The sequence below is a fragment of the Lotus japonicus genome, chromosome 1 (assembly GCF_012489685.1).
Source record: "Lotus japonicus ecotype B-129 chromosome 1, LjGifu_v1.2".
NCBI classification, from domain to species: domain Eukaryota; kingdom Viridiplantae; phylum Streptophyta; class Magnoliopsida; order Fabales; family Fabaceae; genus Lotus; species Lotus japonicus.
The window spans coordinates 10,965,636-10,979,197 of NC_080041.1; the positions used below are offsets into that span (position 1 = coordinate 10,965,636).

The following is a 13,562-nucleotide window of genomic DNA, read 5'->3' on the forward strand; positions in this document are numbered from 1 at the left end:
ATGTGTGATTTCTACTCATGGGTGTAAATCCGCGGTCGTTTATAGTATTCGGGCAAGAATAAAAATGAAGTTTCATTTTCCCCCCATAAGCAAGAGTATGTTTCCTTCTTTTTTATCTTCCATCCCAAAAATAAAATTGCAGCAAATCATGAATAAAGAGAAGAGAGAACAAAATAAATTACAAATAGAAAACATCAAAATGGATCATAACATTTAAATCATATATATTTTCTAAGGAAAAGCTATACTAATTTTCCTCTAGAGCATGATAGGCGAACCTCTAATAGTTAATACATCATTCAAACACTTTATTATCACTCATTTTTTTTATCACATCACATCATATATCACGTCTATTATCTATCTCTTTTCGCTTTATATCTTTCTCTTTTGGAGTGTCAATCCCTTTGTTGCTCTATGAACCATTTTCTTTTCTTCTATCTTATAGACATGTACTTCCAAATTTCCCACTGCACTAACTCTAATCTATCATCAGCTACATTTAACATTGACAAATCCAACATTTACAATCCAGAAACAATTATTAAAAACTAGATCATCATCATCAAAAGTCAAATACCAGAAGAAGAATCTCTGAAACCACATAACACATGATGAAATCAGAAACTCAACACAAGAAGAATGTCATCAAATTTTTTATTCCATTTCTAAACCATCATTCATTCATTCTCTCTCACTTTTGAAGTCTTGGATCAAATCTCATCTTGTCAAAGTAAGCCCTAACCTCTTCTGCTATCATGCGCTGCATCATCGTCCTCATCAACCCTTCCTGCATGTCCATCTTCTTCTCCTCTTTCTCTGCAACCGCCACCATCTTCTTCTCCCCCATCGGAAACAAACTCAACGACGTCGGAACCGAACTCGCCAAAACCTCCTCCTCCGTCATCGTCTCCGCTTCCTCAACCCCGTCACGTGACTCCTCATCGTCTTTCTCTACGCAGTGCCGCTTGAACGGGTACCCCTGATCCATCAAACCGTCGTAACGGTCGAGGAGCTCGTACCCGTGCGGACGCTTCGCCATCGAGAACGGCAGCGGCGGCGAAGGCGACGGCGACGGGGAAGGTGAAGCCAGAGGCAGAGGCAAAGACTCCCCGCGTCGCCGGCGGAGCGTCGAGTTCCAGTGGTTCTTGATGGCGTTGTCAGTGCGGCCGGGGAGGAGGCGCGAGATGGTGGCCCATTTGTTGCCGTGAACGGCGTGCGCCTGGATGATGATCGTGTCCTCCGTCGGGGTAAACGGGCGGTGCTGCACGTCGGGGCTGAGCTGGTTGCACCACCGGAGACGGCAGGACTTGCCGGATCGGCCAGGGATGCCGGCGCTGATGACGGACCAGTTCCGAGGACCGTGCTGGCCGACGAGCTTCATCAGCGTCTCGTCCTCTTGAGGACTCCATGAGCCCTTCACACGATCGCGATCACCGCCGCCACCGCCGTTGCTGGAATCTCCACCGCCGATCATGGTAACTGACACCCTCAACCTGTCACAGAGAAAATAGAAATAGAAATTTTCACACTCTGTTTTGGTGTTCTATTTTATATTTATATATATAAGAAAAAACAAAACACCAATGAATGAAATGAAAATGCATAACAATTAAATAACAAACTGTAATTGAAAGTTGAAAAACTAAGATTGAAAATTGAATGAACCTTGAAAGCAATGTTTGTAGATGAATCAAATCAATCTGTGATATTCGAAATAGAAGTTGGGTGTTTTCGGTTTAGGCTTAGGTAGGTGGAAGTTTACAGGTTGGGTTTATGATGAATGGAGTGGGTGAAAGAGAGAAGATGGAAAGATTAATAATGAAGGAAGTTATAACTTCCACACCTTTTTATCTAACTGATTCGAGTAACGCATTTTTGATTTTCCTATAAACTCTGTGAAGGTGGGTTTGATTTTAATTTTGACCAGTTATTGATGTTGTTGTTGTTATATTATGTTTTGAAATTTTTTAGTTTTTGATTGATAATTTCAAAGAGTGTGGCGGTTAGAATGTAGTGTTCTTTGAGTATTGAATTTTATAATGAATTGGTATTTTGTTAATTATGATAATGTTGACGTAGCAAAGGAGGCTAACTAACTGAAAATGAAGAAGGTGTAACGGCCATTTATCGGTTGTTAATTAAGTGTGGTGATGTGTTGTTAGGGGATGGGGAGAGAGGGGACTCAACTGCATGAGTCAATGGGGAGGGAGCGAAGAGAAGGGTTATGTAACTGCAAGTTGTTATGGCAGTTAGACATGTATATTGTGTGTTGTACTGACTCCATTTTGAAGAGGTTTTAAGATTCAATTATTCAATATCTTTTATGCTTCTAATTTAAATACAAATTTAGTGAGATAGGAAAACATGTGAATATGTGATATATGATAGAAATAGAGAGGAAAAAATGAAGTAGTGCTAGGTGTCAGTTACTGTTGATTGGTTTATGAAGGAGACCGTTTTTATTTTTTTGTTACAAGTGGAAATCTAGGAGTCTGTTTGATTTGTGTATTTTTTATCTTTATTTAAAAAAAAATAGAAAATACAATTGGAAACACGTTTGGTTAATATTTAGAAAATTTTCTAAAATATGACCAAAACAGATAAAAAAAAGAATGTTTTTATTTTTATTTTCACTAAAATGAAACAAGTTATCACTGCCTTCATCACCACCACCACCTTCATCGTCACGTTGTCGCCACCGCCACTGTCACCACCACTGTCGTCGCCATCACCACCACCACCATCACCGCCACCAACGCCATCGACGCCTCCAACACCACCATCACTGTTGCGATGGCCACCACCACCACTGTTGTCACCACTTGTTACCATGGACGACATGCGCCCTGTTTGTGAAAATGCCAGAGAGAAATAGAAATAAATTCTCACACTCAATTTTCTGTTCTGTTTTATATATATAAAAAATATTAATGAAACTGCATAACCACTGCCATCGACGCCTCCAACACCCAGTGGCGGATCCAGGACCCGGGATCAGGGTTCAAATTTTTCATACTAACACATCGGTAAAATTATAATTAAATTCAACTTTAATATGTTTATACATCAAAAATTATACAAGTCATAGTTGTGCAAATAGGTGGATCTTTGGTGAAAAATTAGTCTACTACTCCCTCCGTTCCTATTTAACTGTCCACTTTGAAGAAATTTTTTTGTTCCTATTTAACTGTCCACTTAGCATTTCAAGACAACATTAAATGATGTTTTTACAACAAATGCCCTTGACAGTACAATAAATGAGGAGAGATAACACATACTTTAAAGGGTAAAATAGAAAAATAATCCTCACTTTTTCTAAAAATCAACAAAATTAATCACACCCTTAATATGTGTGCCTCCACTCAAAGTGGACAGTTAAATAGGAACGGAGGGAATGGTAATCTAGTATAATTTAAAATTTTCAGGGGGTTCAAAAACAAATTATATAGGAAATTAATTGCAAATTTTTTTTTTGTTCAAGGGGTTCAGATGAACCCCCTCACTTATAGCTAGGTCCGCCCCTGCCAACACCATCGTTGCCTCTTCCACCACGGTCATCATTGTTGTCGCGACCACTACCACTGCCGCTATCACCATCACCACAACTGTCACCGCCACCACCGCCACTGTCGTCACCACTGCAACCACCACCATCACCGCCTCTACCACCACCATGACCACCAATTAGTGAGATGAAAAGCGGTGATAGTGGAGGTTGGTTGTCGTAGCGTTGCTGGTGGTAGCGATAGTGGCAGCGACGGTAGAGGAGGTGAGGTGGTGGGTGGGGAGGATGTGACGGTGGTTTTGGTGGTGGCGATGGCGACGATGGTGAATGTTGAAGGTATGAAAAACGGTAGAAAGGGGGGGTTTGAATAACGTTTTCAGTATAAAGCTTCCACCTTAAAGATTTTGACAAATCTTTCGAGAACTTAAGTGCAAAAGATAAGAGATAGAAAAGCACACAAGGATTTTATCCTGGTTCACTTGATGAATCACTCAAGCTACTCCAGTCCACCCGTTAAGGTGATTTCTTCCTTCTTAGAATGAAGGCAATCCACTAATCAGGTAAGAGTTACAACTGCACTTGAAACCTACAAGTGACTAACAATTACACTGACTTAGCTCACACTAAGATTCACTCTCTTAGTCTTCTCTAGGATCCGATCAACCTTGATCTCCTAAAGGAACTAAACAAACTGTTTATCAAAGAATTGTTTACAAGAGATTTGCTTCTAAAAAGCTAATAGTAAACTCAATGAATTTCAGATGAAAGAAAGCTTAGAAGAATTTGAATATGTCTTGCGCGTATGTGAATGCTTCTAGCCGCTTCTTTCAGTCTTCAGCCTCTTTATATACTCCAAGGATTAGGGTTGAGCGTTGCATGGAAAATGCTACCGTTGGAGGGCAGTTCTGGAAAATCCAGCTTCTGCTATGTCTGAGACTGTTAGGTAAGTCGTCAGGAAGGTACAGTTGCTTTTGTACTTGGATAGCGACTTGACCTTTAAACCTAGGAGACTTCTGATCAGGGGAATGCTTCATATTGGAACTTGTGAAGCCGGTTGATCAGAGTCAGAGGGAAAGCCCAGATCCTCTGACCAATGTTTCTTCTGATTCTGAACTCAGAGGGAAGTACATGGTCTTCAGAGTATCTTGCTTCTGGACATCAGAACTTCACTAATCAGCTTCTGGATCTTCAGAGTCTTCTACACCATCAGAATATCTGAGCCTTCAGTGTTTCTTTGTTATCAGACTTTCTAGATCTTCAGAACTTCTAGTGACTGAGTCCACATCAGAGTTTGTATAACTTCAGAACTTCTGAAGCTTTTCCACTGTTCATACTGAACATGGTGAATGCGAAAGCGTTGCTTGGGTCGCTCTTTAACACAGTGCTTCTGATTTGTGTGAGATTGAGTTGAGGTCAGAGCCTGTAAATAGCACACTCAGAAAAACACGTTAGAGTACCACAATTGTTCATATCAAAAGGTTAACTTGTAATCATCAAAACATAGAGTTGTACTACTAGATCAAAACTTGATCTTACAAATGTGGTGTCGACAGTAATATCAACAATGAAAAATGGAAATAGAAAGTCAAAACATACATGTTTTCTAAATTTGAAAATGAAAATGGAAAACGAAAACAGAAAATGTTTTCTCAAACCAAACAGACCCTGAAACGAAGTAAAAACTAGTATATAACGTCAAGGCAAAGCGACGCAATAACATCATAGCCTCCAAACACGCTGAGGAGAACTTTCTCTAGAAGCTTGTCTAGCCAAGAAATCTCTTGCATTGTTCTTCTCCCTCGAGACATAAGCAACTTGGACCTCTCAACAGTCAACTCCAACCCAGGCATCACTTGAACACACTGAATTGTTGTGGCACATGCCCAACAATTTTAAATATCAGCCGCCCGTTGAAGCAATCCAACCACATTCCTGCAATGACACAGATCACCTCGTTAAAGCCAAATCTCAATCATGCTTCATACCTGTCACCACTGCCAGGACCTCCGCTAGGAAAACATACTTGTTAAACATGTTTTTCATAAGAAAATAAAAAATATTTTAAATGAGATATTTTGCAAAGATGAAAAACTTGTGATTTAAGAACTAAAAATAGAAACATAAAACATCACGGGGTAATGAAAAAAATTACAAGTTGTAATGTTAATGTTGCGGGGTAATGTTGAGCACTGTCCTTGGAGAATTTCAACTCATTAATTTCGAGAAAAAAAAGATTAAGTTCATGAAATCACTCAAAGACAAGGACTAGACTATATTTTTCAAGAAAACTCAAAAGTCCTAAGTGGGGAAAGTCCAAGATTCAAAGGGAAAATCCCATGGGTAAAATGATCATTTTCTCATTCATTATTCCTTGTATATTTTTCAATATCTTTAACTTTTTATCTACAAAAATATGCTTGTAGAATTGTTATGTAGGTTATTAAGTATCCCAAATTAAGTAAGCCATTGTTGGCAACAACTGGCCATTTGAAATTTTGAATACTTGGTACATGTTAGACTAAAACAGATCGATGCATGCAACAAACGCAGTAGTACCTAACCACAACTAATAGTAGTTAGTTAGTTGGTTAGAATGGCAACAAATTAGCAAAAGTTATGTATTCGTTTCAGTGGGATCGGTAGAAGTAGTTATCGGTAGTTGAATATAGTGATGGCATGAAGAATGAAAGTATAATGGCAAAGTGTTGATTCGGTATTTTTGGCCCTTTGAGATCGATATAGCAAAAACCAATCATTGTTCTCATGAGATCATATGATTATTTCTTCAACTTGAGACTAGAATAAATAACGTTCTAGGAAGTCCTTGTGTTACTCCTTACAAGATATCTCTGTATGTACTATTACATTGCAGTAATTGGCTGTTGAAGATCGTACCCCTTCTGATGATTTCAGTGTAATAAATTATATGTAAAACATATTTTTAGAATTTGAGCCGTTTGATTTTCATTCAATGACCGAGATCGCTCAACTACTACACTAAGAATTGTCTGCACAGTCCATTTTCGTGTTAACAAACGTTAACACTCACTTCGAATTAAAAAATGAACAAAACTCTTCTTTTATATAGGGACAAAAAGTCTGTTCACATTACAATTAGCTGATATCCAAAGAGACACTATAAATTATAGGCCAATGAACATTGTAAAATGAAAACAAATAATTCCACCTACTGAAATTATCCTCCTAAAGAATAAAAATAATGATAACAATAATCGTAATAAGAGATTTTGCAATAAATTATTGTATGCAAGGAGAAGGCAAGAAGAACCTCTGCCTCTTACTTCTAGGGGGACAGTTTGATGCCACAGACAAAGAAGAAATTTTGTTCACAGCTGATTTAAGCGATTGTTTGAGAGTGCTAAGGCAAACACTGCCTTCTTCGCTCTCCTTTGAGCAAAGCACCAATATGCTTTTGATTCTTCCACCCACACTGACCATGTCAGCTTTAACTGCTTTAAGTCTCAAACCTTTGAACACTTGTATGAGCTCAGGGAACAGCTCTGGTCTATCATCACAGCAAACAGAAGCTCTGAACGTGTTTTTAATGTAGCTTTCATGATCTTGAGCTTCGTGATAGTCAATTGTTACTTCATCAATTTCAGTTGGAATAGTACTACTGGCTTTGCTGACATCTATGGCTTTTCTCTTCAGATCTTTGACATGGTCTACAACACTCCCTAGTAAAGCTGCCTTGTCCATCTGCAACCACATTAATTTACTATTTATAGTGGATCTATAATTGATCTTAAAGTCATAATCAATTATGAGAAAAGCTTTTGTGAGTAGCTTCTACATTTCACAATTGATATGAGAAAAGAGAAACTGATCCAAACATGTTAATAGTTTCTCTCACTATTCATGTTGAGGAAGTGGAACTGAAAACTATATGACATATTCATAGTATATAATTGAAAGTGACCATGCTATCCATGAAGGAAGTAACAGTGAAATGCCATAACTTACAATGGATAGAATCTGAAACTTATATCTTAATGATGTCCAATATATCATATCACTCTCAGTGCAAGCTAGGAAATGTTTCTAAAATTGATTATAAAGCCAAAACCAATTACGGGGAGAAGCTTTCTATAAGTAGTTTCTAATTTTCAGAATTGATTATAAGAAAAGAGAAGTTGGTCCAAGTCCAACCATATGCTTTGAGCAGGTAAATTCCATTTTCTTGCTTGGTGTCCTAGTTTAGTATCCAAGGTTTAATTAGTATACTTGATTGGAAGAGCCAACAATGCCAATTATTAAAAGCTATATGGCGGTTGGTTCAGCTTATTTTTCCTCATAATTAATTTTGTTTCATAGAAGCTGCTCACAAATAATTGATTCTGACTTTAGAATCAATTGTATAAGAATTTACAGATATTCTATTAGTACACTTGATAGGAGTAACCAACCATGCCAAATTATTAAAAGAAACATATGGTGAAGTTTTTTTCTTTACCTTATCAGACTTGGGAATGAGTTTTCTGAGAGTTGCAAGCTGTGCATTAATCCTGTCCCTGCGCCTTTTCTCTGCTTGGCTGTGGCTCTTGGAAGCACTTGCAGCTCCATGTTCATGTTCTGCAACCCCTTCAATGGTTTCGGGCCAAATGGGGAACTTGCCAAATTGAAGAGAAGCAGTGTCAGAGGCTAAAGGCAGTGTTTGTGTGGGGACTGATGAAGAAGGAGATTGATCAGTGTTTGGTGCAGAATCACATTGAGCCCAGTTTGTACACAAAGGCCACCCAGAATAGTAGTAATTTTCCATATGCACACACAACTGTAAGTACTAGCAACCATTCTAAAGTAGAAGCTTTGTGAGCTTTTTATCTCCCATTCACTCCTACTGTTTAATTAATGAGTGGTGTCTTCTTCTTATCTTGTATGTGATTGGTGTGATATGATGCAATATAGCCTTTAATGGGCCAGATGAAAATCGTTTTTGGCTGCTTCTGCCTGTCACTTCATCAGCAAGAAAAAACGCCCCTCCCTAATAAATCTTTACCAGACTTTTTCAAAGAATTTTTAAGAGTGAGTTTGAGTTTCCATAAAATTTAACGTGAATTCAAGTTGTACTTAACGTGTTAAAATCTCACTTTTTTTTATCTGTGTTATATTTAATGTGATTAATTATAACTTTTCTATTAATGTTTTGAGATGTGTAAAATCACGTTTACGTTTCAACAAATTTCAAAACGAACACACCCTTAGAAGTGGAGAAATGAAGAGCAAAAGGAAAAAAAAGCATGAGGGTGGCATACTGGCATGGCCCAACAAGCTTATCTTAAATGAGTATTCGTGCCGACCAGGAATTTGAACCAGAAATGAAATGTGGTACATTGCAAGTAGACTTTGGGAGTCACTGTTTGGAATCCCTTGACCTGATAACAGTAATAGATTAAGTGGATGAATGATTAGTATCTTATTCTTGTGTATGTAATAATTACAAAGTGTTTTGTCTGTTCCGATTTGTAATTATAATCAGTTGTGATTCTCTTTTGTGGATCATGGTCTAGATCCTATTAGTACTTATCTTTAAAATTTAACTTCATAAAATTGAAGGCTGAATCTATGCTTTATTCATCTTTCAAGCTTATCTTAATTGAGTATCCTTGCATGAAACTGCATGTTAATTGTAACAAGCCTCCTATTTTAACGTGGCTTACAAATAAATGGTTTCAATCTGTGTTTTTTAAGGTGTACATGCTTGACTTCATTTCAGCAATATCTCGTGTTCGAAATTTGTGTATAGAAAGAACTTCCGTCATAATGTAAATATTTTCAACAGTCACTCAAACAAAATTGACTCTCTTAAAGACAAGTAATCAATCAAATGTGTTGCATGCCTAGTGGATACCAAATGTTCATTTAAGATATACTTGAATAACATCTTCTTCCACTTTAAGTTTGATTTGGATAGAATATGTTGCGAATTTAGGGAATGTGTTAAGACCGAAAGATATTAAGGGAATCAGATACTACATCTTTACTCAAAATCTTAAAACATTGAGCTGATAAGTCATATCTCTTATATTATCTTCATCTCACACATTCTTAACCAATGTGAGACTCAATTCACACTTAAATTCTCAACTACTTCATCAGATATGTTGTTGGACTATCACATATTGATTTTGTCTTTGCCCTAAAGACGAAAATAATGGTGATAGGAAGAAAACACTACTTACTGGCTGGCACACAAAATCACCAAAAATAAAAGCCCCAAGATTTGCTTTTACAATTATACAAACGCATGATGTAAGCACATTGGTAAAACGGATTGTCCTTCAAGTTTAAGACAAACAAGTGGATTGTGATTGTTCAATTGTGCATACATCCAAAAGAAAGGTTGATTTTTTTCCTCTCATGTATCTTGATTGAAGGGTGGTAGTTCAAAGCAATTAGCCACTCAGTAAAAGCGGCTTATTTTGGACACTTTAATGGCACTTTGATTGAAAAAGCTAGCAAACAAAGGAAGCTTCAATTACAATTCACTAGAGGGTCCCATTCTCACTTACAATTGTAACTCATAATAAAGCACCTTAAAGAGTGACACTCTATTATATATATATCTGTCTTGCAAATTGTGTGGTTTCTCATCATTCCGTATTTTTTCCTTCCATCTCTTTCACTGTTTCAGTTTTTGTTTCTCCTTGTCACTTCATTTTATTTTATCTAATCGAAATTTCAGGCTTTTGGGTCCAGTAATCTCAAAACGTATCTGCAATGTTTATCTACACATTATCGGCAAGTGAAGGTGTCACAATAATTCAAACCTTAATTTGTGCAATAGAATGATAAGAATGAACGTTATAGACAGAAAAGATTATTAAGATTGCCAGCCTATGTGCTCCTCCTTGTTCCTTTAATCAGAGAGTGCTGAAACAGTAAGATAAGATGCAATAGTGGGGTTCATAATAAATGCTTCCAAGGAAAGTGATTAGTAGCGATAAAAATGAAGATGTTAATGTGGGTAGACAGAGACATAGTACATTCAACTGTTGTCCTTGTTCATTTAGTTTTCCAATTCCACACAGGGTAGCCATGCATTTTAAGTATCAATTTTGACGCAAACTAGAATTGAAGTTCTTGTATAAAGAAGGACGATTGAAGCAAAAGTACAAACTTGATGACTTAACACAACAACGAGTCTACGTCATTTTCAGAGGATTTGTGGGGAAAACGTCTTAAATATACGGCTTAATACATCAGAAGGCCCCTGAAATTGTAAAGGGAATCAGTTTCAGGGTCTGTAAAATTTTCGCATCAAATTGGATCCCTAAGAATTTTTTTTTAATTCAATTAAGGCCAAATCTCAATTTTGTCCTAGTCATTAGTGACATCTGGCTTTTATAACTTTTTTTTAATTAAAAAATATTAAAATAATAATTTTTAATTCCAAGTCAACAAAATAATCAGAAAAAAAATTTAAAAACTTAATAAAAATCTAATCTAATATTCCTAAACTAAACAACCTAATAATCTAATAAACCTAATTTAAAAATCTAATCTTCAACACCATCATCTTCATCCTTCTCATCTTCAACACCCAACACCTTCATCTTCTAAACCCAGCAACATCCACCCCACCTGCAACCTCAACATCCACCTCCAACACCATTCCCAAACCTCAACCTCAACCTCAACCTCCAACCCCCACCCCCAAACGGCCAAACCAAAACTCCACCCAACCCCCAACTCCACCTGCAACCGAAACCCCATCCCCACCCCCAGCACCACATGACACACAACCTATCCTGGTTACCAATCCACTCACGAGCCACCGCCGGCGCTGCCATTGTCGTCTTCTCCGGCGAGTTCCAACCTTGTGATGATGATTTGAGACCAGATTCTTTGAAAATGGGGAAGAATAAGGAGCAACAACAGTGTGTGCAAGAACAAGGGCAGAAAACACTCAGATTCATCACCCCCATCTCTCTCTTTTTCTTTCTTTCTTTCTCTAGCTTCTTCTCCTTCTTCATTCCCCACCGGCGGCCACCACCCATACCCTCTCCTCCATAACTTCCCCTCCGCCGCCGTCGCCGCCTCTTCTTCTTCACCATGGCTTCCTGGTCAAAACCCCTAAATCCCCCCACCACACCTTCTCCTCCATCACCTCCCACAGTCAAAACCTCTCCATCGCCCCTCCTCTTCTTCACCAAGGCCACCTTGCTTGAAATCCCTAAAACACCATCATCCACCATCATCCACCTTCGCTTCTCTCCTTCACTATCGTTGTGTTCTTTCTAATATTCAGATTTAGGACTCAATTTGGGGCTGAATAGGTTAATTAGGTTTTTAGATTAAATTAGGGATTATTAGTGATTAGTTTAGGTTTTGCATTAAGATTTTATTAAGTCTTTGTTTTTAATTTATGACTTGGAATTAAAAAAATTAAGTATTAGAATTTTTCAATTTAAAAAAAATCAAAATGCCACGTGGAATTGCTGAGTAGGTTAAAATTGAAGCCACTTCAGCATCAGACACACTTTGGCCTTAATTGAATTAAAAAAAAATTCTAGGGACCCAATTTGATGCAAAAATTTTCTAGGCCCTGGATTTGATTCCCTTTACAATTACAGGGGCCTTCTGATGTATTAAGCCTAAATATACTAAGCATAACTTCGTGGAAGATATGAGATTTGAAAGAAGGCTTAATTGCAACTTTGGTCCTTGACGTTTACCAATTCCACGATTTTAGTCCCCCACCTAATTTAATTACACAGATGGTCCCTGACTTTGCTGGCAGTCTGCAACGTTGGTCCTACCATTTGTTTGTTAATGGAGGAGGTTTACGTGGATGATCACTTAGCTGATGTGGAAGTTGAATTGGAGAGAGAAAGAGATCAGCAACTGATTCAACCTTCTTCCTCGCCTCTAGGGACTCGTTCGTTCTTTATCTCTTCCCTTTTCGCTAAATCTCAAGCTTCAAAACATCTTCCTCACGGTGCTCTGTTTTTTAAGGAGGAAGAGGGTAGAAGATGACCGTTGCATGTCTCACGTGCAACTCACGTGCTTCCCTCTCTCTTCAGACCTTCTTTCTCTCTCTAATTGGACATTCACGTAAGCCTCCTCCGTTAACAAATAAACGACAGGACCAACATTGCAGACGGGCCGCAAAGTCAGGGACCATCCGTGTAATTAAATTAGGTGGGAGACTAAAATTGTGGAATTGGTAAACGTCAGGGACCAAAGTTGCAATTAAGCCTTGAAAGAATAAGATCTGGGCTTAATCACACTTTTGGTCCCCCACGAATGTCATATGTGCCATCGGAGTCCCTAAACTTCAAAAATCGCATTTTGCATCCCCGACGTTATTCTCCGTTAACAATTTTGGTCCCTTCTTACTTTTCCATCCAAAAACTAACGCTTTTTGTTGACGTGGATTTTTTAATAATAATTTAATTTAAAAAATAATTTTTTAATTAATTCATCCTCCTCTGCAACCATCTTCTTCACCATATTCATCTTTTCTTCACCAGAACCCCCAGAAATTTTACCCAGGTCATGAATAGTAATGGGAAGAAAAAAACAATAGTAAAGAATTGCCCCCAAAAAGAGAATGTGAATCATATTTCCATTACCAGGTTCCAACAAGCATTATCAAATCAACAATTTGCAAAACCCCAACATTATCTCCAATAATTCCCATAACGTGTGTGGGTTTTGGGGTTTCATATCTGCAGAGGTTTAAATTTTTGAAGGAAATTCTAGTGGGTATGGTGGTGTTGATTGACAAATTCAACTTTGATTTAAAAGACGCAGCCCTTGAAATTTTTTGTAAAACCTCTTTGATTATATGATTGATTTCTTCATATTCTTCCTTCTCCCCTTTGGCTTTTTCTTGGTTGTGAGATCTGGGGTTTTTTGGTTTCTTTTTTCCATTATTACTGTTTGTTTTGGGATTTTCGGTAGGGATTTCAGATGAGAGATTTTGGAATTAGAGGGAGAGAGAGGAGATTAGGGATCTGAGGGAAGAACTAGTACCTTTCACCCGTGCGCTGCACGGCGAGGTTTACTGTTGTAATAAACACATCAATAT

At 37.8% G+C, this 13,562-nt stretch overlaps 2 protein-coding genes across 2 annotated transcripts; both read right to left on the reverse strand.

The window, feature by feature from the left end:
• Positions 1–287: 287 nt before the first annotated feature.
• LOC130733575 (transcription factor MYB73-like) lies at positions 288–1,806 on the reverse strand. Its single transcript, XM_057585797.1, has 2 exons — positions 1,669–1,806; positions 288–1,496 (listed from the first exon to the last, which is right to left on the reverse strand). Exon 2 carries the CDS (start codon positions 1,475–1,477, stop codon positions 695–697), a length of 783 nt encoding a protein of 260 aa, XP_057441780.1. The 5' UTR covers positions 1,478–1,496; positions 1,669–1,806; the 3' UTR covers positions 288–694.
• A 4,765-nt stretch (positions 1,807–6,571) lies between these two features.
• On the reverse strand, positions 6,572–8,406 carry LOC130733576 (transcription factor bHLH51-like). Its single transcript, XM_057585798.1, has 2 exons — positions 7,983–8,406; positions 6,572–7,228 (listed from the first exon to the last, which is right to left on the reverse strand). Exons 1-2 carry the CDS (start codon positions 8,286–8,288, stop codon positions 6,767–6,769), a joined length of 768 nt encoding a protein of 255 aa, XP_057441781.1. The 5' UTR covers positions 8,289–8,406; the 3' UTR covers positions 6,572–6,766.
• Positions 8,407–13,562: the final 5,156 nt, after the last annotated feature.

Excerpts from the sequence above, each read along its gene's own strand:
- LOC130733575 (XM_057585797.1), bottom strand. The coding sequence starts at position 1,477 with ATGATCGGCGGTGGAGATTCCAGCAACGGCGGTGGCGGCGGTGATCGC.
- LOC130733576 (XM_057585798.1), bottom strand. The coding sequence starts at position 8,288 with ATGGAAAATTACTACTATTCTGGGTGGCCTTTGTGTACAAACTGGGCT. Across the intron at positions 7,229-7,982 it reads TCATTCCCAAGTCTGATAAG|ATGGACAAGGCAGCTTTACT; the intron begins GTAAAGAAAAAA and ends ATGTGGTTGCAG.